Source organism: Podospora pseudopauciseta, chromosome 3 (assembly GCF_035222475.1).
Source record: "Podospora pseudopauciseta strain CBS 411.78 chromosome 3, whole genome shotgun sequence".
Taxonomy (NCBI): domain Eukaryota; kingdom Fungi; phylum Ascomycota; class Sordariomycetes; order Sordariales; family Podosporaceae; genus Podospora; species Podospora pseudopauciseta.
Genome location: NC_085893.1, coordinates 3,837,053 through 3,862,293, shown reverse-complemented (window position 1 = coordinate 3,862,293; position 25,241 = coordinate 3,837,053). Strand labels below are relative to the sequence as shown.

The 25,241-nt window shown below is 51.5% G+C and overlaps 6 protein-coding genes across 6 annotated transcripts; 2 read left to right on the top strand and 4 right to left on the bottom strand.

Moving 5' to 3' along the window:
* Positions 1-1,653: 1,653 nt before the first annotated feature.
* QC763_500330 (uncharacterized protein) lies at positions 1,654-4,068 on the top strand (the record flags this gene model as incomplete). Its single annotated transcript, XM_062912641.1, has 4 exons — positions 1,654-3,441; positions 3,524-3,766; positions 3,850-3,909; positions 4,007-4,068. The coding sequence occupies exons 1-4, from the start codon at positions 3,030-3,032 to the stop codon at positions 4,066-4,068; spliced, it is 777 nt and encodes a 258-aa protein (XP_062767583.1). The 5' UTR covers positions 1,654-3,029.
* Positions 4,069-6,807: 2,739 nt separating this feature from the next.
* QC763_500320 (uncharacterized protein) lies at positions 6,808-8,403 on the top strand. Its single transcript, XM_062912640.1, has 2 exons — positions 6,808-7,473; positions 7,543-8,403. The coding sequence occupies exons 1-2, from the start codon at positions 7,014-7,016 to the stop codon at positions 8,100-8,102; spliced, it is 1,020 nt and encodes a 339-aa protein (XP_062767582.1). The 5' UTR covers positions 6,808-7,013; the 3' UTR covers positions 8,103-8,403.
* Positions 8,404-8,428: 25 nt separating this feature from the next.
* Positions 8,429-9,889, bottom strand: QC763_500315 (uncharacterized protein; the record flags this gene model as incomplete). Its single annotated transcript, XM_062912639.1, has 2 exons — positions 8,429-9,685; positions 9,857-9,889. The coding sequence occupies 2 exons, from the start codon at positions 9,887-9,889 to the stop codon at positions 8,429-8,431; spliced, it is 1,290 nt and encodes a 429-aa protein (XP_062767581.1).
* A 1,570-nt stretch (positions 9,890-11,459) lies between these two features.
* QC763_500310 (uncharacterized protein) lies at positions 11,460-12,317 on the bottom strand (the record flags this gene model as incomplete). Its single annotated transcript, XM_062912638.1, has 1 exon — positions 11,460-12,317. The coding sequence occupies one exon, from the start codon at positions 12,315-12,317 to the stop codon at positions 11,460-11,462; it is 858 nt and encodes a 285-aa protein (XP_062767580.1).
* A 1,174-nt stretch (positions 12,318-13,491) lies between these two features.
* Positions 13,492-14,858, bottom strand: QC763_311197 (uncharacterized protein; the record flags this gene model as incomplete). The annotated part of the gene is made up of 3 exons (XM_062911575.1): positions 13,492-14,042; positions 14,116-14,579; positions 14,664-14,858. 3 exons carry the CDS (start codon positions 14,856-14,858, stop codon positions 13,772-13,774), a joined length of 930 nt encoding a protein of 309 aa, XP_062767579.1. The 3' UTR covers positions 13,492-13,771.
* A 2,606-nt stretch (positions 14,859-17,464) lies between these two features.
* Positions 17,465-25,183, bottom strand: QC763_311200 (NRPS protein). Its single transcript, XM_062911576.1, has 2 exons — positions 23,294-25,183; positions 17,465-23,219 (listed from the first exon to the last, which is right to left on the bottom strand). The coding sequence occupies exons 1-2, from the start codon at positions 23,720-23,722 to the stop codon at positions 17,658-17,660; spliced, it is 5,991 nt and encodes a 1,996-aa protein (XP_062767578.1). The 5' UTR covers positions 23,723-25,183; the 3' UTR covers positions 17,465-17,657.
* Between the last annotated feature and the right edge of the window lie 58 nt (positions 25,184-25,241).

The window sequence follows — 25,241 nt, the reverse complement described above, 5'->3', positions numbered from 1 at the left end:
TAGCGCTGTCCCTTCTGCGACCCAGATGGGTAAGCCATATATTGTGGCCACGATCAATTCCCTTAGCCGAGGGGAAGAAGCAGATAGACGTAAGGATCCTTAACGCAATAACTTGTTTGTAGAAGGTAAGTACCTCGACAGCATGCACGGGATTATTAAAAGGTGAGATCTTAAGGTAGTCGTAAATATTAACCTGCCCCTTGTGTTATTAAGTCAACGCGTAGATGACATCCTTCTGCCTTTGGTGCTTATGACACCATGGAGACTCGGGCGCTGTCGGTTGCTCGCAGCGAAGAGCGTCTTTGTGAAGCACCTGTGAAGAATTAGAGTATTGGTCCAGGTACCGTGAGGAGGCGGGAAAGCTTACCTTGCATTATCGCTTGGGAACGAGTCTTCGGAGGCCGTTTTGGTGTCCCAGCTGGTTTGTACGTGGTGCTGAGTTCACGGGAATTGTTTTGTGAAAGACTCTTTGTTAGAGTCAGTGATACAAGTGACCTAGCATGTAATACTGAGAGACTGCAGCTGAATAAAAAGAAGGTGGGAGAGAAAAGAGAGAGAACGCCGACAGTTGCTTCACGAAAAAGGTTATTTTATATCTATACTATTAGGCTCTAGCCATGCCAAACTAACCCAAGGGAATTTTAGGTTGGGAGCACCTGTGATATATCTGTGGGGCAAATAAGCCTGAAAGCGTTGTATACGTGTTGAACTATAATGAGTATGCTCTTCCTGGCTTGCAGTGAATTCTTGGTGAATATCGGTTGATACTCAGTCAATATCGTACGTCCAACCACCATCATAAGCAGTCACCCGAACTCCGTCTGGCATAAAAACCCAAGTTGATAAGCGTGAGTTGATAGCTCTGATGATGTATGGAATCGATCCCTACCTAGCTCAGTTCAGAGGTGTGATGCTGTTCTTTCCGGTCGAGGGAAATGTTTTGCCGCTTTGGGACTCGCTTATGGGGTGTCGCAATAACAAGTGTCACCCCACCCTATCTGAAAATAATTACCACTGCGGCATTTGAAGTTATTAAACTATCTAGTGAAAGGCCCACTGCTAAGGAATAAATATTTTGGTAGTGGGACCTTATTTACTTAGTTAATCTTAAAATGCAGCATTTATTCATGGAATTTTACAGCACTTGTTTAAGGAATTCTGCGCCCACATTGTTCCCAACAGCTCGCCCCCAATGCTCTCAACGGCTCCCAGGACTCCTCACCGGATCTCCGGACAATGAGAGATACGAGAAGCCTCATGAGCGATACGAGCATCTTATCGGTAACGAGATCATAGTTCCAAGCCACTGGGGCCACCGAGCGATAGGGAGCGATAAGGATGATAAGGAAGTTCAGGTGCTCATAAAGAGCCCTCTTCCAATTGCAATGGTTTTCCTGCTTCTTTCTTTCCTTGAGAAATAATAAGTCAAGTCAGTCAATAAGATTGATCATTTACAGTATCTTATATATGAGACTACAACATCTCAGTTCACTACTCTCTGTATTTGCAGGTAATACCTGTTGCACTTTCTTCCTTCGACAACCACGTCGTCGTACTTAGCAGCACAGTCCGAGACTCGCCAAGTTCTTGGGTAATTGCTTCACCCTCCTGAGACCCCTGTAGTTACAGTGCTCTCAGCGACCCCATTAAAATAGATTACGATAGCGACGATGGTATTGTTTTTAATTCCCCCCGCTTACACCCTAGTAGTGGGTAGCCCGTTGACTATAATAAAGCTAGTATGATAGTACGGCAGAAAAATAGAAAGCTAGAGTGGGAGCATTCCGCAAGTACCTAGGAGTGGTAGCTAGTGGGGGAGATGGCACGTAAAATTAGCCGATTGCGAAAGGCAGAAGAAGTTTGGAAGAAGGAACGACTTATATAAACGAGGCCTTCCGTGCCTAAAATAGTAGCTAGAAGGGCTCAGCTTGGTAAACCTGTTTAGATAGAATAATCGGTGGATCACGGATCGCACTCCGAACGGTCGAGCGTAACATAGAGCGGGGTGCTAGTAAATCGAGTCGGGTGGGATGTCTTTAGGACTTGCACTGCAGAGCTTGAGGATAGAGCCAATTTTAATCCTTATAAGTTCGCTATTATTAAAGTTCTAATAGAGGAGCTACTGGTAACCAGCGAAGCCAGGTTGAAGAGCCCTTTACAGCTCGATAATACGGTAATAACGAGGGGAGACTTAGTTTAATAACCCTCCAAAAACTATAGAGGTAAATATATATCGTCCCCGCAAATACGAGAAAAGAGTACAGGGCAAGAACCCCTCCCAGAACGAATTCGGATCCGCTCTAGGTATATTATCGAGGAGCTTTATACTATTATTGGAGGTTGTAATAGGTTTTACTACCGGATGTCGAGTACTACGACGGTACAACTAAGTATCTAATCAAATTTAAGGACTCCGCCCGGACCATGGTTCGTCCCTTTCGAATACTGTTCCATTACAAAGATGATATTGTGGAAAGACTGGGTCAGCCACAAAACAAATTCCACTCAAACACCCAGCTGTACTCGAAGCTGAAGGTCCGTACCCGTACATGTACCGAGCACCTTAAATGCCTGAAGGAGCTCATCGACACATAAATACGGCCCAGGATCGATCTTTTAAACAGCAACCGGTGTCAATTAGTATCGTTTGCCTATCTTTGGTATCTCTTCAAGCCAGGTGATGAGATCATCTAAAGAAACCGGCCTCAAGCCTTCCGAATCTACGCAGTATCCAGCACTGACCATGGAGCCACGCCTACGTGGCAAGAGTACAAAAGCCGAATGTTGCATCAGGCGTGAATAAGGATATTAAGCCGCAGTTGGCCATCAGTTGCAGATATCTCGACTTTGATGGGAAGAGAGTTGGTCCAGTGACTCGGTGCTTCAAGATATCACAGTTTAGTGGTGAAAAGCCCATCACGTCGCTTGATGTCTATCCGTTGCGATTTGCTGAGACTAGAGCAGATCGTGAGCAGGGCCATACACCATTTCGAAATCGTCTAATTAACAGGGGAAAGCTATTCCTCGATATGGCGGCGGTAAGGCATATGCACTACAGCGGCTTAACAATCGGTAATAAGGATGAGGTGGACAGCCAGGTTGTCGTTGATTTTGAGGAAGCCTTTGCAACAGATAATGGTACATCGTGGAGGGTGGAATTGGAATCCATTCTCGGTATCGAATTTTGTCCAACGTCACAAACACGCTGTGTGTCAGCCTGTTGCTTGGGCAACAATATCCACAAGGATTCTCGTGTGGAGAAGATACAGCACGAGGAATACATGACAAGTTGCATGCCTCAAGATACTACACTGGAGCCCCCCATCTCTGTGTATCCGCGATTGCTCCAAGATATCCACGTCCACGTTTCTGTGACAGACAAGGATTACATCATCATGTCCATGAGAGCTTGTGGGTTTGTTTTGAGAAGCAGAAAGTGGGGTGAGTATTACCCGCAGTTCTTGCAAACCTTACCTTCTGTGCTCGGGACTGGGGATCCTAACATAATATACACACCTTTCAGCGCAGCTCGACCTCACATACCTCGCCCCTCCGCACTTCCCCACTGCCTCCTCTCCTAGTGCCTCTGGATATAAACCACCTTCTGAACCTGCCAGCCAGATTTCACCACCACGACCAGCGTTTGAGCAGCTGGTACTTCCAGACGGCTATAAGGACATGGTCCTCTCACTTATAGCACAACATTATCGTGATAAGCAGATGCAAAATGATGAAAGGGACCAGGTCGACATCATCAGAGGGAAGGGTAAGTGTCGTTCTGTTACCTATCTACGTACCTATCTTGTAGCACAGCACAAAATCGGCTAATCTGACACAACCACTTACTAGGCAAGGGCTTAATCTTGTTTCTCCACGGTGCCCCCGGGGTGGGCAAGACAACGACCGCAGGTTCGTATTGTCTGCTGGTGTTTGATGCTATCAAAACGGCTCGCTAACGTAATGAATAGAAGGAGTTGCGGAGATGTTTCAGAAGCCTCTGTTCCAGATTACCTGTGGCACGTCATCTTCGTCAACGAGAACAAACATACATCTGACTCCGAGGATTAGGTAACCTAGGTGTTACGGCCAGGGAAGTGGAAAAGTCTTTGGAAACCCATTTTGCACTGGCCAGTAAATGGGGCTGCATCCTTCTGCTAGACGAGGCTGATATATTCCTCGCTGCGAGAACGCCACAAGACTTCGTAAGAAACGGCATGGTATCAGGTTAGTAACCGTCGGTCCACATGCCTTGTCTTAAACGAACACGTACTAACATGAACAGTCCTTCTGCGCGTCTTGGAGTACTACTCCGGCATCTTATTCTTGACCACCAACCGCATTAGTAACTTCGACGAAGCCTTCGGATCCAGAATCCATATCAGTCCACACTACCCGCAGCTGGACCTTTCGTCAACGCTCAAGATATTTGAGTTCAACCTGGATCTGATCCGGTATCGGTTCAAAAGAAGAAACCGAGAACTCAGCATCGACACAAGGGCCATATTGGAGTATGCAGCTGGGAACTGGACCAACAACGAACACATGCGCTGGAATGGCAGACAAATTCGAAACGCCTGCAATACCGCACTCGCGCTGGCTGAATTCTCAGCCCAAGGAGGCGATCATACAAAGGTGGTGGATGCCAACGCCAAAATATCACTGAAACTGGAGCATTTGGAGGTTGTATCCAAGGCTTACCTTGGCTTCATCACTTACCTAGATGTCACACGGCAAAAGCCAACCACCCACAACCACGACCAACAACACTGTCGATACCACAGCAAGGAGGGGTAACTGCACGTTGTGAACCAGTCGTCAAAGTGAGGCAGACAATCAGAAGGCAGGCGGTTATCAAAGGAAGCCCATTAGTCCTGTATGATATTGGAGGACTTGGCAGCGGCCTGAGGCCAACAAGGGCACGGGCCAGGCAAGGGAGGATAAAATACGCATTCAGGATCACCAAGACTGTATTTTCCTTCTTTATCTTTCAGTATCACGCTCTTCGAGGCCATTGAAGATTATTAGCCTGAATTGAACCATGAGTTCCAAGCCCTGATATTGCAGCCCTTGTCACATTAGAGGACGTTTTTGACAAGGATGCCGACAGACGGGCGAAGCAGATGATGATTCGGGCACGGGAGCACAAGAAGTCGATGGAAAAGGGAGACCGGCAGCGTCAACTATCCTTTTCAGGTGGACTGGCGCAGGTCCCAATGATGCTTACTCATACGGCTGGCCTATGGACCCCTATGGCACAACCCCCACAGAGCCCCCTTTCCACACATCCAAGCGAGTCACCAGGCTACCCGACAACTTCAAATCAGATCACTCAGCTTCCGAGCTACCCCAGCCACCTACCTGGCCAACACACATCGCAGCCTCCGCCTGGGAAGGCATAGGTTGGCAGCAAGCAACCGCTTATCCCCATGGATCGATGCCAATCAGCCAGCCCGGCCAAGTAGTTCCTGGACCTCAGCAGCCTGTTGTGCCAGTGGTAGAGCCACAACAATCACAGCCCTAAGCATAGTTGCGGTGCTCCCTTTCGGTCAGTGAAGTCTTGCCTGTTAGACCAAACCATTGTCCAAGACATATACAATGCAACAAAGCAGGAGGGTGGAAGACATATACAAGGTACTCCAGCACTTGAAAGAGTCAATGAAGGAGCTGTCTGTACATGCCTCTATTTTAATGGCCGCGAATCACACGGCCGCACGCGAAATGGTGATGTTCTGCAAGATTTGTCAAAGAGCGTTAGTTTCCGGACCCTGCACTTTTTCTCAATGTACCTTGTAGGGCTAAATCCACTATATATAACCCTAACTCCCGCTAAAAAATATCGAATTGCTTTATTGAATTATACTGTAATATAGCTATTTGCCGTTATACCTATTACTTACCCTTACTTTAACTACCCTTACTTTAACTACCCTTACTTTAACTACCCTCACTTTAACGACTTTTACTTTAATTACCTTTACTTTAACTATTACAATTTATTACGATATTATTTTAAGCTGCCCTAAAAAGCATTACTTACTATTACTTTAAGTTAGTTTGATAGCCGTAAGTTAGCTTGACGGCAGTAAGTTGGTTTGACGGTAGTAAGGTGTACCGTTGAACTGTAGCGACGGTAATAGTTGGAAGCAAAAGTCGAAAAATACCATACAAATTACGAGGTTTCAGTCTATGATACATCCTAGGGGCCCCACAGGGTGCGTTGAGAAAAAGTGCAGGGTCCGGAAACTAACGCTCTTGTCAAATAGCTATTTACCATTAGTCGAGATTGAATAGATCCTGCAATGAGAGTGTCATTTTGCTATGCTGGTCTAAAGACAGGTGTGTCTCACCAGTTGCCGGGTTCGAAGTAATTCCAAATCTTTCTATGACGTGGTTTCGGGACACAGCTAACTCAAGTTCGGTAGGCCTATGAAACTATCAGCCCCCATTCCCAACTTGAGCTGTAATAGTCCACTGCATGATGTTAAACGCCAGCTTAAATGGGGCCTCGGGGCAAGGGAAAACATTTGATCATCCGCTACTCGATATCTCAATGCCGAAGCACTAAGCGTTGTTGCTGCACCTTACAAGCCCACTCTTGTAGTCGGTAAGCCCGGTAGCCGCGAATGTTTCAGCATCTCGGCGAACATCCGTCGAGAAAACACCAAAGATTGAACCGATTGGAGCGCTTCGTGAGCAATTCTTACACGCGCTTCTATGCACCCCACATTACCAACGTAACATTGGCGTTGCAACGACTACCTTGCCCTGGCCTGACGTTGGCAAGCTCCGGCTTGGCACTACCTTGACCTTGATATCTTTGCCTAATCCATCACGGCAAACGAGCCGCAATGCTCCGTTCGGAGATTCAGTTCAAGCGAAAAGGCCATGGTATGACAGAGGGAAAGGGGAGGGAAGAGATAAAAGGAGGAGACAGTCGCCCTCCGGACCATCAGCATGTCTGGTTCTGACGAGTTCTCTTCTCTGGCAAACCAACCCCGTTCGCATCAGTCAACATGATCACCATCGGCACCCTCGCTCTCGCCCTCCTCACGGCCACCCAGGCGGTTGAGGCCCAGTCCTCCGGCTGCGGCAAGGCGCCCCCGTCTTCGGGCACCAAGTCCATGACCGTCAACGGCAGGCAGAGACAGTACATCCTCCAGCTGCCCAACAACTACGACCGCAACAAGCAGCACCGTGTCGTCATTGGATACCACTGGCGTGATGGCTCCATGAACGATGTTGCCAGCGGTGGCTTCTACGGTCTTCGTCAGTTGGCCGGTGACAGCACCATCTTTGTTGCCCCCAACGGCTTGAACGCCGGTTGGGCCAACAACGGTGGCGAGGATATCACCTTCACCGACCAGATTGTTACTATGCTCAAGAACGACCTCTGCGTTAACGAGGGCGAGTTCTTTGCTACCGGCTGGAGTTACGGCGGTGCCATGAGTCATAGCGCTGCCTGCTCTCGTCCTGGTACGTATCCTCGCCTCCATGACGAAGCCATAACCCAAAATTCGTCTTGCTAACTTGATACCTCACCAGACGTCTTCAAGGCCGTAGCCGTCATTGCCGGCGCCCAACTCTCAGGCTGCAGCGGCGGCAACTCCCCCGTCGCCTACCTCGGTATGCACGGCGCCGCCGACAACGTCCTCCCCATCTCCATGGGCCGTCAGCTCCGCGACAAGTGGCTCCAGACCAACGGCTGCACCTCCAAGAACGCCCCCGAGCCCTCGTCCGGCCAGCAGAACCACATCAAGACCGAGTACTCGTGCACTCGCGCCGCCGTCACCTGGATTGCCAACGGCGGCGGCCACGTCCCCGACCCGAGCGGCAGCAACGGCGTCAAGTTCGCCCCCGGCGAGACCTGGTCCTTCTTCAACGCTGCCGTCGGTGGTGGTGGTGGCAACCCCAACCCCCAGCCCCAGCCTACTACCGCCCCTACTAATCCCCAGCCTACCCAGCCTACTAACCCTGGCAACCCTGGTGGAAACTGTGCGCCGAGATGGGCGCAGTGTGGTGGTCAGGGATGGAACGGCCCTACTTGCTGCGAGAGCGGGAGCACTTGCCGTGCTTCTAACCAGTGGTACTCTCAGTGCCTTTGAGTTTCGGGGGTAGTGCGGTAGAGCATGTCTTGATGGGTCTAGTAATCATAGTTTCATTCAATAACAATGGAAAATACCAGACGCCTCAAGATCACCCATTCAACTTTGCCCGAGTGTGTAGTACTTGTTGTTTAAATACCGAAGAGAGTAAGGTAGTCCTGGGCGGATATGCAGGATTTCGGGTGGAAGTATGGGCAAAATTATTGTGTCGAGTTCTAAGAATAGGGGTTATCAATTATGAAGCGAAATTCTCGTCAGAAATAAACATTAAAAGTTGACCGTCTCAATGACTGGATCTGCCATAGCCTTGATAAGGTGAGAAAGGTTTAAACAGCCCTGATACCACCATCCGCATGACCCTGATCCGTATCCTGTCGCCGCGGAGAAGCAGGCGATTGCTGACCTGGACTCATCGTCGGCCCGATGACCACAGTCCCAGAACCTACCACAGGTCCAAGAACTGCATTTAGGTTTCCCAAGACCGGCCCCCGCGTGGCAGCTGTTGTCCCGCTGTTCATCGAATGCCCATCACTGACACTTGAGGAAGGAGGGCCGGGATAAACTGGCAAAGGTGTGTCATCCTGCTCCACCTGCTCTCTCGCGCGAGTTCCCCCATTAGCGCTAGCCCTACCACCACCACTACCCCCTCCATTGCCGCCTCCATTATCTCCTCCAGCATTTCCCATCTCAATTTTTTCCTCCACACTAACCGGCTTTTTAGGCCCCAGCCAGCGCTCAGGATACTTGTGTCGAAATCCCCACAGAAGCCACAGCTTAATCTTCAACCAAAACGACATCTCCTTCCACTGCTTCCTCAGAACCTCCTGGTCCTCGGCGTTCCTCCCGACTTCGTATTTGGTGACAAAGATCATGAGCAACGTCGCAATAAACCACCAGCATACCGTGCCGCACCGAAGAGCCCACCGGCCCAACATCAACCTCCTGAACCAGAAAATATTTTCAATAAAGCCGAGAACAAAGAGGGCTCCAACGATGGTAATCATGACGGCGGGCCCTTCTTCGATTTTGCTGCAGCGTCCGAAAGCCTGATGTGGACAATTTTTGATCCGCGGATCCTCTTCGCCTGGCAGGTAACATTGTTTAAGGTAGTACTCGATGCCCCATGCATGCGAATCTCTCAGTGCCTCGATGGGCGCTGGCGCAATGTCGGTTGGTTGTACGTGTAACGTCGCAGATGTGTAGTAGGAGGTTTCGGTGAGTGACACATAGTTGTCGACGGACAAAGCCCAAGTAGTTCTTGTGGATGTAACAATAGTAGGTTCTTCGGCGCTGGCCTTCGGGCCCAGAATAGTGGTGAGCTCTCTTGGAAGTCGTCCAAACTCCTCGAGGTTGATCGCTGTCGTGTATTCCAAGGGGGTTGGACAGGTGGTCGGGGCGGTGTATGTCAGGTTGACAAGCCATTTTGTCGTTCCCTCCGCCGTGTGGGTGTAATAGTAGTCGAAGGAGCCCGCCTCCAGCTCGGAGGGGGGGAGCGCGCCAGCAGGATAATAAACCTCGAGTACCTCCAAATCCCACCCGTTGTAAGTCTCAGTCGAGGTTTTTATCGGTGTTGCGTCGGGTGGCTGGGTTGTATGTGTGGCCAACCAAGGATATTCAAGTCGCGTTGTGGTGCATGGTTGATTCGTTGCACCAGACTCGTCGCACCCAGAAGGCAAGGCAACTGGGTTTAGGACATATATTTATGTGGCAGTCCAGAACCTCGCCGCTGCTATTGGGTACAGGCTGGCCGTTACCACCAACCGAGCTAAAATGCCTATCCGTGCCATGGTGAAATGTTGCTGGTCGAAGCACTGACACCAAAAGTGAAGGGTCACGATCAAGGGTGGCCTTCTGGCGCATTTAAGACGAACTCCTCAGGCGTCCTCAGTCAAGCAAACCCAACCAACTCTGTCAGCTCAGCCCTCTTATTATTGGACCTCGGCAAGGCGAGTATCAAGGGTTGGTTCTCGGCACAAAGCTTGGTGGCTCCACGGGAGAAGCGAAATGAGGGAGCCAACTTGACACTAACAGAGCGTCAGCTATTTTACATGGAGACGCGATAGTATTGACCGTAACCAAAACAGAAAGCATGCGCTGCCAAGCTAGCCCCGTCAAAGTAGGTTAGCATGAAGGCTTTCTTTTCGCTCTCAATCCAATGAACAAACTGCATATGCCCTGCACGGTTCTTGTGTTTCCCATAGCGCGGGAACATGCTGGCATGCTGCGCCACAGATAAAGTTGACTTCAAACCTAACCCTGATTATGACAATTACCCCTGAACCCCTTAATGAAAGACGCAGGACATAGCAATGAGCTTGAACACAAACAATGGTAGTGCTCATCTACAATCTCTCACACTATGTACCATCTCACCGGATTTGCCGCTGACGAACGACACTTTCTATCCGATCAAAGGCCTACTCTTGTTCTCGATGAAGTCGGCACGCCATGATGTAGACAGGCTTGCTTCGGGATTCGTAAACTTCTGGACGAGAGCCTTGATCATTTGCTTTCGTGGTGCTGGCATGACCAAGGTATCGATGGCATTGGGGTTTATATTGGGCTCAAAGCAATAAGCCACGTCAAGGGCTTCTGTTGCAATTCATTATTCATCAGCAAGTGCTCTGGGGAGGCATTAACACCGTTGAAGCCATACCCCAGGTTCTGGACTTCAGCACAATGCCGTACAAAAGCGAGTCGCACAGCAGGTATCTGTGGTTGGGATCGTGGTCTCCAGATCCCAAACTGAGATCCTGAACACGAGTGGGGTCTAGCAAATCGTACGACGCATAAGTGAAATTTGGCCGAGGGTGAGCTCGTCTTCCGTAACTGGTTAAGAGCATGTTAGACGAGAGGCTTCTCACAGGTCAGATGGGTGGGCGTGGGTAACAAGGTAGTCTTACCACTCTTCACAGCCACACATTGCCAGATTGTGTCCGATGTCGTTCGTATCGCAAATCTCGGGTGCCGCCGTAGGCCATTGAGCGTAGTAAGCTGAGGAATCTACATATACCCTGCCGTTGAGCTAGGTGATGGTGGCAGTTCAATGAGCAATGCACTGAAACAGCTGGAATAAATCCTGGTATATACTCACTGGCCCTGGGTTGGTGGCTTCGCGTAAAGGCCCTCGACGCAACCCTTCGATCAAGGCGCTCTCCCATGGTTGCGGCTCGTCGCGATTCGAGTCCGTTGTTTTGGTCTGGAGTCTAGCTTCCAGCGAGCGTTGGTCAAACAGCTCGCCATGGTAACGCATCTGCTTGCCAAGCAAAAGGTTGTACCACTTTCTACCGTTCTCTTCCAACTGTCTTTTGGTCTTGCCGCCATCAGTTTTGTCACGATACTTACAAGGAAACACTTTCAAGTAACTGCACGTTCCCCCCCAAACGGGGGAAGAACAACCTCAGTCGAAGTTCTGCCGACGAACCGCCCGTCGTATCTCAAAGACCACAGCTTGATTTTGTAGGGTTCAAGGCGTTGCTTCACGTCGGAAAGTATGGCAGGGTCTGATACCACCGACTGTACCACATAGGCCGCGAGGTTACCTCGGAACTCGAGGTAGACAGTAGCGCCAGGCTTGAACAAAAGCCAGAGCATCTGGAAGGTGCAGAGATCTTTGAGATGCAGGATGCGTTCAGCATCTATCTTGTCCTTGTAAACATTGGTGTGGAGATAGTCGAGGAGTAGTCTGAGATGTTCTGTGGTCTTGGGGTCCAACGCGCTATCCTGTGGACCTTGACGCAAGCTCTCAAGCTCCCTCAAATAATGCCCAATGACCGCATACAGCTCATCAAGCTCCAATGAGTTCCCTTCTAGATCAATCTGGGGGTAGTAGCGGACAACCGTGCGAATAGCGCTGACGAGAGCTTGCGATTCGATTATGATCTTTGTCACATGCACATCCACAGTGATGGACGCGTCACTCAGGATACGGGATACCCTGTCGAGTCTCGATTCATCTGAGAGGTACCTGAAGGCCTCTGGTGAGTGAGAAGTCTTCAGCACGGTCACCACGCCAAATACCGAGGCTTTGAACTTCAGGACAGCGTGGCGGGCGACATCGAGGTCAAAGGTGGTGGGATGGGGCTGTGTGCCGATATCTCCTCCTTCTCTGTCGAGGTATTGCACCGAGTATGCCACCATCGGTTGCTTGTTCCCATCCGTTTTCTCCTCTGGAGGCGGAATGTGGTCGAAACCTTTGCGTCGATAGATATCCATGCAATCGATGTAACGACAATCTGGGTTGTACTTTTTGTTTTCCGGAGGCTCCTGGTCGTCGATGGGCTTTCTGTTGTTGTCCTCGTCGCCTTCTCGTTTTTTATTCTCCCAAAGATTTATGCGACATACGGGGCACCGTTCTATCCCGAAGTCCATCAAACTCGCATAGTTTCGCCCGTTAGCTGCACAGTACATCGGAACCGAGGAGCTCCATTTTTGCTCTTGCTCCCTCGACGCCTCTCGAGCCATTTCCTCGGGTTGGTCGTTGGGGGTCTTGTCGTCTTTTACACCGTCCGCTAGAAGCTTATCCCTTTCCTTATTTAAAGAGGGTTCGGGAGTAGCTTATAGCATTGTTTTTTTATCCGTAGATAGCCTAAAATCCCTACGCGAGGTCTATTGTTTAATTAATGAAGTAGTAGTATACTACAAATAAGCTATCGGAATAATTATCTTAGTACGTTAGGTATATATAAAAGTCTATCAAATTAACCAAGGACCAAGGGCGGAAATATACACACACGTTAGTAAGAACTCTCCGACAGATTTATAGTGGTAAAAGAGCATGCTGTGACGAACCCCTGTTCTTTCACGACAAAAGCCAAGACAGGATCAGTCCCTACAAGGAAACTAACCAGAGACCTCTTGTGTTAGGTTTACTGTAAATAATGGCTTGGTCTAAAAAGCTATAGTACCTACTAATTGAAAGCCTGAGCAACAAAGACTAGGACCGAAATACTGTACGGAAAACATATAAATATAAGGGAAGGTAGCTAGCTGTCACTGCTAAATCTTCATCATCACCAATGAATTCGTGATCAGCAATGGGCTTTCTCCATGTCTTAGTTGCTCGACAGGCAACGAGGTGTCTGGGTCTGTCATGCTCTCTTAACTTAAATGTGTCTGGTAACTCTCATGCACGCCCAACCAGATCACGAAGCTACCGGAAAGCCAAGTGAAGGTTTGCCTAGTGCAATACTCGCGGGATTCTGAGGCCACATGGCTTCGTAATGTGTCGTTATTAATCGTAGAGTTTACTGGATATAGATGAGGTGGAAATTCACTAGTTGCAACCATAATGATGTTTGGACCCTGAGCTTGATGCGACAGAGTAAAATTTCAATTGGTCAATGTGACGGGACATGGACGGACGACTTGTGAGGCACATCAAGATTTTCAGGATGTTTATTGGTAACTCGAGAAAATCTTCACCCAATAATTTGAAACAAAAACGTTAAAAAATGCTGTCAAACCTTGAACAACTTTGAATCCTCCAAAAACACCCTGTCAGGGAAAGAAAAAAAAAAGGGGGCCAAAGCCCCTAAGCCAGAGCTCAATCGTAGCAAAACAGCAAAGTGAGGTTGTAATGTATAATATGCCAGAAAGAGTAAACGCAAAGAATGCATTCAACATGTTATCCAAGGTGTGTGTTCAGCACTCCAAAAGTCATCGGGCCTCTACCAGGGAGTTTCATCTAGCACAAAATCGACTGATTCTTCGGCCCATTCAAGTTGTCTAGCAGCCTCCTCCTCGTCACGGCTAATATCAAGACAATATTCCCTATTTGTCTTTTCAATCCACTCATTCCACTCCTCTTCTGTCCGCACGTATGGTTTCGGCTTTTGTGGTTTCTTCTGGCGAGGATCATGCTCGTGGGTCCTTTCCACAATCTTGGCGAGAACACCCTTCAGATCGCAGCCATATTCCATTCCTTCTCTTGGCAAGTCCCTAGAAAACCACAGTCGTTAGATTGGTTTGACATTGGACGGGCACGAGAACTTGGGTGCAGTCATCCACTTACCGCTCAGGCTGGTCAAAGAGATGATGCTCTTCAGCCAAATCAGCAACCCATCTTTCCACCGACTTGTAGGCAGAAAGGTCGAAGCCCTCTTTCTCCCTCCGCTCCCGCACGAAATCAACCAGTGCGTCCCGACGCCATTGCAGAGAGCGGATGTATTGAAAGTGGCCATCTTCGGGTTCACACCACATAGGATAAGGGTTGGGGTAAAATATCATCGTGACCAGGTAGCGGCGGGCGATGACGGAGTTGTGGAAGTTGAGAGTCTCCAAGGCTTCTCCGCTTCCACCCGGGAAGTGCTCGCTCTCCAACTCTTCAAAGGGCAGTCTCTGATAGCACCCTTCGACCCTCTCCTTGCCTTGGTTGATCTGTCGCTGAAGTGCTTGTCTGAGTTCTTCGTGGTGCTGACAGTGGAAGTTGCAGGTAACTGCCTCTATATTACACGCTCCGCCATCCCGGTGAATTGCCTGTAGGTAGGCCTGTTAGATTCCGATAATGATACCACAATTAATGCATGGCGTTACATGGAGTCTTACCTGGCACCTGCGTACCCATTCCTCTTCATTATCCTCCAGCTCGTGTCCAAGGCATTCCTTCTCTTCGCCCTCTGGTATTTGAGCAACCGCTTCTGGCTGTGCCTCCTGTACCAGGTGCTCCGAGAAGACATTGCAGGGCCTAGGAAGTCTTTGGAGGATATTCAACGACGATGTCTGTACCCGATGCGAGAACTTGTCCAAGATAGTCATTTTGTAGACGACCGACTAGCGTTAGTGAGCGGTGACTGGTCAGAACGCTGACTTCAGATATATCGTCTGCACGCGAGGGAGTGGCTACTGGCTGTCGCTGACGAATGGTAGGATGATGATGATGGTTGACAGACAAGGGAGAAACGAATCAGGAAATAGAAATGAACGGTGAAGGTAATAATTTAACAAACGGTTAAGGTAGAGTTCAGCGCAGTATTAGGTTTCACACATCCATCTGTGTCAAACCCAAAACCACCATTTAACCCACATGGCTAACCCTTAACACCACCCAAAGTATCAAAGTCATTTCCATGATGATAGGCTTCTGTACAGTAGGGTCACGAGCCTCAGGCTCCCTGTGTCCACTTTGCAGACGCGAAAAAAGTCTAACAAAAAAGGCTGAAGTTGAGCTTCGGACCCCGCATATCCTCAAAGTTAGAATTACGCTTCTCCAAAGAGAACCTCATGATAGTCGAAAATAATACCAGGTCGATCTTTGAATCTCTAGGGCAATCAGGAGGTTGCGTTAAGATCAACACAAGTCTGTAAATTGCTTCTATATGCAAACCACCCCCTCAGTCCCCAATTACAATGACCAATCAGAATCACCTTCCTGATCACAATCACCACTCCACTCTTCGTGATCCCAATCACCTTCGTACTCTTTGTGGGCCCAATCAGCCTCGTACTTTGCGTGAAGCATACGAGGCAGAAACGGTCTAATGTATCGTCCCTCCATTCCTACCAACTCTTGTAGCGATATCCGCAGGTTGTCCAGTCTTGGCAGGACATTCCAAATACCAGAAGCTCCTGCATTCACACATGGCGGTCCCGCGAAGCCTTTGCCATAGCGACCATTTCGGTGTCTCAAACTGGTAGGTACGTATTGATAGTCTCGGATCAACCTGCTCGTCACGCACGATGATTCGGGCGATAATATCTGACATGTCTTTTCCTGGCTCGCAAGGCGTTGTGGAAGGGTCGGGAGGAGGTCTAGGACAGGACAGAAAGGTCAGCACCTGTAACTAGGTCACCTCTCTGGATCTGTGAAAAGACCGAATGCTTCGATAGAATAAAGCATCCGCCACTTAAACGACCTGAGGCCCTCCAAATCGGATTTGGCCGGTCAGGGTTTCTTAATAATAGCGTTATAGTTTTAGTCGGTTGGTAGGATGGGGTGCAGGAAATATAAGCTTATTCTTAGATGTAGATGATGGTGGACTGGTGAGCAAAGGAATGGAAGAAGATTGACAGCACGCTTTGTACTCGTCGAAGACATGATCAGACTTTGGGACAATTTTCTGGCTTCCACGCCATCAATGTGTGATAGACTCAAAAGCTACGCGTGACGAGAAACGGGTTTTCTGGAAAAGAAAGTCTTAATCTGTGTGATAAAACTGCCTGGCACGTGGAAAGGTGGCGCTGGTTTAGGCCCTGCCAAGCTCACCAGCCCCGGGCATAGGCTCTTGGGGCTCTCCTCTCAGCGGTTTGCATTTCACTAGTCGGACTTAACTGGGTCTGTAGGCCACGCATACCTCATGGGTGGTTTGATGCTAGATGAACGCCGGGTTCTCGCTGACCTGTGGTACATCGAACTCCAAGCGTCTTCAGAGCTTCGCTGCATCCCCATCGCTGCGTCGGCCCGCAAACCCAGTGCCCGTGTAGAGCACTGCTGTGTTCTCGCCGGCAATGCTCTGTGTCTGTGGGGAGGTAGTGCCAAGATCGAAGAAACGGACACTCTGAACAACCTGCACATGATGAACCGAGGCGAGCGACTCTCATCCCTGTGTGTGTACTCATTCATGTCAGCGCTACTAACCAAGGGAAACAGAAACATGCCACTGGTGCGTAGCTCCCGTCTCCAGCGCGTTTGTGATGTTTCCCCGCCGCCTGGGCGCTATGGACATAGCTTAACCCTCGTTGGGTCGTTCCTGGTCATCTTTGGCGGGCACTCCATGGTTGTCATCGGGAAGCACATAGTTGTACTTGGGGGAGAGCCGAGTTCGAGTAAGCATGCTAACCGGGAAGAGCTCGCCCTGGGCTACGTGCTCGACACGACGAAATTTCAAACACCGCAAACATCTTTGAGACTGTCTCACCCAAGCTCCTTGAAGAAACAACTGTGGTAAGTACCACGCCGGATATGGCGTTGCAAAACCACCCAGAATAGAGCCAAATCTTCGTGGGGTGACTGCAAAGCTGGTTAGGTGGTACATGATGGTATGTAGAACCATGCTTCTCGAATAAAGTTGAACCCTTTTAACGAGGTCTTTACAGGCTTCAAAAGATAGTTTCTAGGCCTTGAAAGATAGTAAATAGGTCCGGAAGGATGGTTAATAGACCTTAAGAGATAGTTCAAAGCCCTCAAGAGATAGTTAAAGGCCCTTGAAGTGATAGTTCATAGGTTTTATAGGATAGTTAGTAGGCCTAGAGGGATGGTCAGAAGGCCCCTTAATATTCAAAAGGTGTAAGCTAACAGTAATCATACATTTTACTCCTGCAGTTCAGTTATCGCCCACAGCGGGCTACGTGCTTAAGGTAGGTGTACACAGCCTAAAAGACAACATTAGTGATTCAAGCAAGGGAAATGAGGAGAATGCAAAGACTAGAGGTAGAGTTTTGACAAATACTATTTCATATTCCAAAAAATCCTTTACAAGATATATACCAGCCCATCACAACCATGCAGAAATAATGTACAAAAAAAGAACAATATACACAAACTGACTGACTATACCGCCAACAGCTAGAAATCCCTGTAACCAAACATGGCCAAAGAAAAAGAAAAGAAAAAAACGCCTATGCAATGTTCAACTCCTCCCCAGGCCTGTTCACCAACTGCTCCAACGAAGCACAAACGTCATCCAACAACTTCACCGCCTCCTCCTTCCACGACTCAAAAGTGATAACCTCAATGGTCAAGGTATCCCCATCATGGAAAGCCTGAATCTTCCACTCCCTCAACGGCTCCTCGTACGCATACAGAGTCTCAAACTTAGCCTTGCGGTCCAAGAATGACAAGGTCTCGACGTGGGCCACATCCTGGTGAACGACCGTATCGAACCAGGTCACCTCCTCAGGATCCCAGTCTGTGCAATTCCGGACAATCTCCTCCAGACCCATGCAGTCGTGCGAAGAAGTCATCATGTGCTGGGTCTGGAGGGCCTCGAGCAGGTCGTAGCCGGTGCGGATGGGGACGTCGCCGTCGAACTTGACGCGGGTGGGGACGTACTGCCAGCAGGGGCCGGCGATGGCGTTGGCGTCGGGGATGCCGGGTATGTCGACGCTGCGGCCGGAGGCGACTTCGCCGAATACCACGTCCTTGACCTTGAGCAGACGGGCAAAGGTCAAAGCCCAGGCTGCGGAGGGAAGGGTAGCTACGGTCACGTCGCGGCTGCGGGCGGCGATGTTGACGGGCTTGTGGATGGCAAAGTGGCGGCGGTCGGTGATGGGGGTGTCGGGTCTCAAGAGAGAAACACCCTCGGAACCGGCAAGGAGGTCGCGCCAGTAGGGGATGGCAGCGGGAATGCCCTCTTGGATGGTGTGATCGACAAAGGTGGAGAAGGGGTACGATGGAGAGACCGACTTGGGGTCCTGGTACAGCTGCTGGAGCTGATTGAGGAAGATGGGAAGGCAAATCTCATCGTACTGGGCGTGGGACAGACGGAAGACAAGGGTGCTCTTGGTGCCGTTGGTGACAAAGAACCACTTGACGAAGGAAGAACCATAAGGCATCTTGGTTTGGGCATCCAGTCTGCTGACCTTGCCGGCAAACTCCTCGACATCGTCACCGTCAATCTCATATTCGACAATGTCGACGATGAAGGGGTTCTCGATCACCACGCTGTAGCAGACATCATCAAGGCGGACATAGACGGTGCGAAGGACTTCGTTGATGGCGACAAGCTCTTGGCAGGCACGGAAGAGCTGCTTCTTGTTGACCATACCCTCAAAGTGCATGAGCTCATAGCGGATGGAGAAGCGAGGAAGCTCAACGGTACCCCTGACGGCAATCTCCTGGAGAGGTCTGGTGGGGAGCACATCAAGGATCTTCCATGACTTGTCGGCCAGCGATCTCTGCATACGACGCATGAAGGAGGTCAAGAGGAGAGAGAAGGGCTGGTAGTCGGCCTTGGAGGGACTGGATGGGCTCGCGGGAGAGCTGCTGCCCTGGCCCCTTTGAACGTTAGTGATGACAGTGGGCGATGGCTGCATGACATTGGCCATGTCATACAGAGTCCGGTTGGCAAAGACCTGTGCGACGCTGAGCTGCATTCCCTGCTGACGGGCCTCGGAGACGAGCTTCATGGCGGCAATCGAGTCACCACCACGGTTGAAGAAGCTGTCACCAAGGAAGATCTTGTCCTCATCGACCTTGAGAAGACGACTCCAGATGCCCCGGAGCAGCTTTTGCTTGGCAGAGGAAGCAGAGATGGCAGGGCCAGACGAAGCAGCCTTCTTCTTGGGGACAGTGAAATCGGGCTTGATCTGGGCCGACTTGGGGAGCACGCGAAGAACAGGAGTGTCGACACTGAACTCGAAGCTGGCAAGTCGTCCGGTTCTGTAGATCTGGCCGCCGTTGACAGTGGTGCTCTTCAGCCACAGCGGCGGTGGTGTCTGCACAGCGACTGCAGGGGCGCTGAGGGTCTTGGTGGTCTCCACTAACAGCTCACCCACAGCGCCACGCGGGGAGGGGCGCGTGTGGTCAGCTGCATCGGCAATCCAGGCACCGGCAATGTCAGCCCGATCCAACCCAAGCGCATCCAAGTCAGCACCCTCCAACTTGAACTTCTTGCTCATATCCTCAACTTCTTTGCTGTCAGCATCCGTCAGACACTGCAAGTCACCGACCTTGACCTCCTTCGCATTGCCCTCGCAGAGCTGGTGCACCACTGTCCGGAGCTGCTCCAACACTCGCTCCATCGTGTCCTTGCTGACCGTCTTGGAGTCGAAACTGGCCATCACGAAGAAGCCATCGGAAGAAAGGGAGCACACCAACATGAGGGCATACGTGTTGAACTTGAGCGCTTCCTGGGCCGCCTCGCCATCGCCCGCCGGCACCAACCCGTTGGCCGGTGTCTTGTCGTCAGCCTCGACCTCGCCAGCTGCGGGATGCAGCACGAAACCAGTACGCAGCTCGCAAGCCTGAAGGGCGTCGTCGCTCAACTTGCGGATGTGCTGAAGACCGGCATGTTCGTATGGGATCTGACCGACAATCTGCTCGGCAATGGTCTGAAGATAGTGCTCGACGGACGACTCGCGGTTGATGGTGACCCGCACAGGAACGGTGGTGATCATGGGACCCTCGATCTCTTCGACGCCTACGATGGGGGCATTGCGACCAGTCAGTGTCTCGCCGAAAACAATGTCGTTATTGCCGCTGCAGTACTGGGAGGCCACCAGGGCCCACGCTGCGCGAACCACGCTGGCAAGAGTGATGGTGGCACCGGGCACCGATGGGAGCTTCCGGCCATCAAGCTTGATATCGACTTCGAGGAGGGAGTCGGCCTGGGTCTGGTAGCCCTCAAAGGGAAGACGGGGGAACTGAACACCCGTCGCACCGTCGAGCTGCTCACGCCAGTAAGTGTCGCATCCTGCACGATCAAGCCTGTTGTTGAGGTAGTCGATGAAGTGCTTGAACTGGGCCGCTGGCTTTCTCGGAGCAACACCCTGGTAGGCCTGGTTGACACGGTCAACTACCAGGGGCATTGACCATCCGTCGTAGAGAGCATGGTGCATGGTCAGTACAAAGTGATAGACGTCGCCCTCGCGGATCATGGCGTAGCGAACAAGCTTCTTGCCGAGACCCATCTCCTCATCCCGGTCGTCCTCGAGATACCTGGCCAACGATGACGCAGTGCGCCACTGGATAGGCTCCCTGATCAAGACTTGCATGAGACCGTAGTCGGACACCTGAACGATACGAGTGCGGAGGATGGCGGAGTCGGCGGCGATGGCCTCGAAGGCATTCTGCAACTTCTTGGCGTCTTTGGCATTGTTCATCTTGAGCACACGCTGGGCTACATAGGCCTCCTTGACCTTGGCAGAGAGCGCCATCAAGGCCTCTTGGAGCGGTGTGCAGGGATAGACATCCTCGATATCGGCCTTGTCAACCTCGCAAAGCTGGCTGACCTCGGTCTTTGCCGCCTCAGCAGACCAGGCCTTGTCGATCAGGGAGAAGGGTGGGACGTCAGCAGCAGCACCACCGCTTCCAGCCTCTGCCTTCTTAGCAACCACAGCCATATCCCGGAGGACAGGGTACCGGAAGACATCGGCAACCGACAGAACAATGCCTTCAGCGCGAGCAGCGGGAACGAGTCTCATGGCCCTGAGAGAGTCTCCGCCGAGAGCAAAGAAGCTATCGCTAACAGTGATGTCGGTATGGTCCCCAAGCAACGACTTCCACACAGCAGCCAGCATCCGCTCCATCTCGGTCGAAGGGGCACCACCTTCGCTGCTCTTGTTCTTGCGGGCGCTGCCAGTGATCTGCTCGCGCGTCATGGCGCCTCCAAGCGCACGAAGCTTCTTGCGATCGATCTTGGCAGAAGGCAGCACTGGCATGTCGCGGAGAGGGATGAATGCCGCGGGGACCATGTATCGGGGAAGGTCGACACCAAGCGCTTCCTCGATACCTGTCAGGGCCTTGGTCAGTTCATCAGAGAAGGTGGCCTCCGCTTCGTCACATTCCTCGGTTGTGCCGCTCTTGCTGCGAGGCTCGGCCAAAAAGGCCACCAAAGTAGGCTCGGCACCCGCAGGCTTGATGACCTCAGCAGCGATCTTGACACGGCTTGGGAGGTGGTGCCGGAGATGGTGCTCAATCTCGACCAACTCAACACGCTGTCCACGGAGCTTGACTTGAGCATCCTTGCGGCCGATGAAGACAAAGTCACCAGACCCATCAGCATCGTACCGAACAAGATCACCAGTCTTGTAGAGCCGGCCGGTTCTGCCAGGGATCTCTTTGTGTCCGGCAACCAACCATATAGGGTCCTCAATAAACACCTCAGCCGTCTTCTCGGCCTCACCCAAGTAACCAAGACCAACGACGGGGCCTTCCACCAGCAGCTCGCCGACTGATCCGACAGGAACCAGACGGTCGTGGTCCTCGGGGTCGACAATCCAGCCTACACCGCCGACACCACGGCCAATGTTTCCGGTCGTAAACACCTTGCGCTCGTCCTTGTTCTTGGCAAAGGTGTTGTTGACAGTGCAGCCGACAGTGCATTCGGAGGGGCCATACGCGATAATGACGCTGGTCTTGCCCTTGCTCCACGCAGCCGCATCAGAAGCCGAGATGGCTTCACCGCCCAATCCCAAGACGTCAAGCTCAGCAATCACGGCGGGATCGAGCACACGCGCAACACTGGGTGTCATATGCGCCATGTTGGCGCCACTGGCCCTGATGGCACCGCCAAGGTCATTCATGCGGTCGGCATCAGAGGGGATGCAGATGGTACCACCGACTGACAGAGTGCAGAGCATGCAATCGATGCTGACATCGAAGGCATAACTGGCAAACTCGAAGCACTTGGTAGAAGACTTGTACCCCACCGCCTCAGCACGGGGAATGGCACCGCTGGTGAAGTTGGCGTGAGAAACAACGACACCCTTGGGCTTGCCTGTGCTGCCAGAGGTGAACTGGATGTAGAGAGGAGAGGTGACAGTCGGGATAGTGGGCAATGGGGGGAGCTCGCCCTCGATGGTGGAGAAAGACTGGAACAGCTCCTCGTTCACCGTTACCACCTGGCTGCCATCTTCAGGAACAAGACGCTTCGCCAGCTCAGTCTGAGCGGCGGAGGCAACGACCAGCTTGCCGCCGGTTTGCTCCACCATGGCGCGCAGTCTGCCCTCTGGCTGAGATGTTGGGTCCGTCAAGGCAAATGCGCCACCAGCCTTCATGATGGCCAACAAAGCGACGATGGTCCACCGGCACTTTTCGAAGCATAGCGGTACATTAACACCAACTGTGATGCCCTGAGAAACGAGGTGATGCGCCAGGCGGGTAGACATGAGCTCGAGCTCGGCGTAGGTCCATTGGCCATCCCAAGAGGAAAGCGCAATCTTGTCCGGGCGAGCGGCGGCCTGCTCAGAGATTATGTCTTGCATCGTCCGGTCGATCAGAGGGGGCATTTCGGCGTTCCAGGCCCATATTTGGTCGAGGTCACGGCCGAGGGGCTCGAGGAGGACCGAGATGGGGGCTTCGGGCTGAGTGGTGATGATATTGACAAGTTGAATTAGGGTTTCGAGTCTGTCTCCGGCCTGCCGGGAGTTGAGGGAGTCGGGCTTTTCGGTGGTAGGGTAAACGCCCTCAAGGGTGAGGGCAGAAGCATGTTTGGATACACGGAGTTGGAAGTCGAATTGCTGGGGATTGTCAGTCAGTCGTGCTTCAGGGGCGGGGGGAAAGGGGGGGGAGGGGCAAACGGTGGAGTACATACAGATGGTCCAGCCGTCTCTTTTTGGGGAAAGGAGGTCTCTTTCTCGTCATTGAAGAAGAGGTAGAGGAGCCCTGGGCGGGCGATGTTCTCGGTTGAAGTCTTGACGGCCTGGAGGAATGTTGATACAGACTCTGATCGTGACCTGGTCAATTCGAGACCGAGGGCTTTGAGGGAAAAGCGGGTGGAGATCTCTGATGGTGAGCTTTGCGACTTGTGGCCCCAGGAAAACTGTTCTACTCTGTCGTCGTCGCCTCGTTGTCTTTGGAGGAGAGCACCCCAGGCGAGAAGAAGGGCGTCGAGGGCAGACTCTGATTCGGGTACTGGTAGCGTCCTGGTAACAGAGTCTACAGGAATGGTCTGGGTGTCGAGCTGCATGGCATCGCGGCGGAGGCCACCCAGAATGCCGGGTGCGTGCTGGGCGAGATGCATATTGTCTGGTATGCTTTCCCGAGCTGGCTACGGGAAGGGATACGACTGTCGGGTAATTCCCGCTTTCTATCTCGTGTCGAGAGGTTCTTCGCCGTGTCGTGGTAGCGTGGTGACGTTACAGGACAGGATCAACGCATGGGGGTGGGCAGCGGGATATCCCTTTCTGCTACTCTTTGTTCGAGGGAGAATGCTGACAAGAGAGGTACAATAATCGGGGTGACACTCTTCTTGCAGTTCTTGATACAGAGGAGAGGAAAAAGGAAAGAAAGCAGGAGAGGGAAAGACCAGGTACGACCGGCAACTTTTCACTTTGGTGAACCTGCATCTGCTAGACTAGCGAATCCAACCCATCCATGTTTGGATATGTATGGGTGCTGGATGCTAGCCGGAATGATACCCCATTCCCGGGTCTTCACTACTAGACCTTACGACAAGAAAAAAAAAACCCCGCTCTTGAAGGGTCTGGGGCTAGGTTCAGGTTTGTTGGACATTGGCTCGTGATTCTCGAGCCCTTGAATACGGCAAGATGACACGCCGGTGGTCGGGACTAGCAACTACTTTCCTGGATGCAAGACGGGAACGAAGGCGCGATATCGACTCGACCGATGCACCGAGATGGCTTCCTCGCCGGCCTCTAGCTCCCTTCTGTCTCCGCAAGCGAGACTTGGCCATGTGTGTGACCAGGTTCATGGTCTTTTGCTCTCTGCGAACAAGTGGGTACGGATCTGTGAAGATGGCGTGGCCGGGCATGTGGCGAGAGGGATATCCCATCCTATCCCATCTCATTGTTGCCTTGCTGCAGGCGAAGATGTGCGATGCCGTACAAGAAGGATACAGGTATGTATGTACGTACGTACGGTATTAACCTATAACAAACAAAAACAGGCAAAAAGGGGTTCAAGGTGATGGTGTGTGTGTATGTAGTATGTGATGTCACGCTGCGGAAGACAGTCGGCCGAGCGTTTCTCATGAAGGGGATTCCCTCATTCGGATGTGGCCCCGAACCATTAACCAATGCAGTGGGTGGGGGAAGGTATGGCTTGCTATTGCTCATTGGATGGGTGAGTAGAGTAGTGGTGGTGGTGGCAGAAGTCCTGTGCTCCCAGAACATGTGGTAGGTGGTGGTGGTAGGTGGTGGTGATCAAGAAAGGGTGTGAAGGGAGGTGGGGTGAGGGGAAAAAAAACATCAGAAAAAAAGCCGTTGCTGAAACCCCCGATTCAATATCTTGACAGGGGTTCGGGAGAGCGTGTGGAGTGGATTTGGTCAACAGGGGGTCCCTGGACGAGGGACGGATCAGATAACTTTACTGGGCATCGTGTCATTGGGTGGGGTTGTGGCTCCATCGAGGGACGTCAATGCCGAGGGTTGAAGTTTTGAGCGAGATTTTTGAGATGGCGGGTTTGTTGGAGTTGGTTTTGAGGAGGGGGAGTGCTGATCTTGAGATTCCTGCAGGACTGCGATACTGGAAGAGGTTCAAGGCGCGGTGAGTGTTTGGGCAACTTGGAGTCGTGGTTGTGT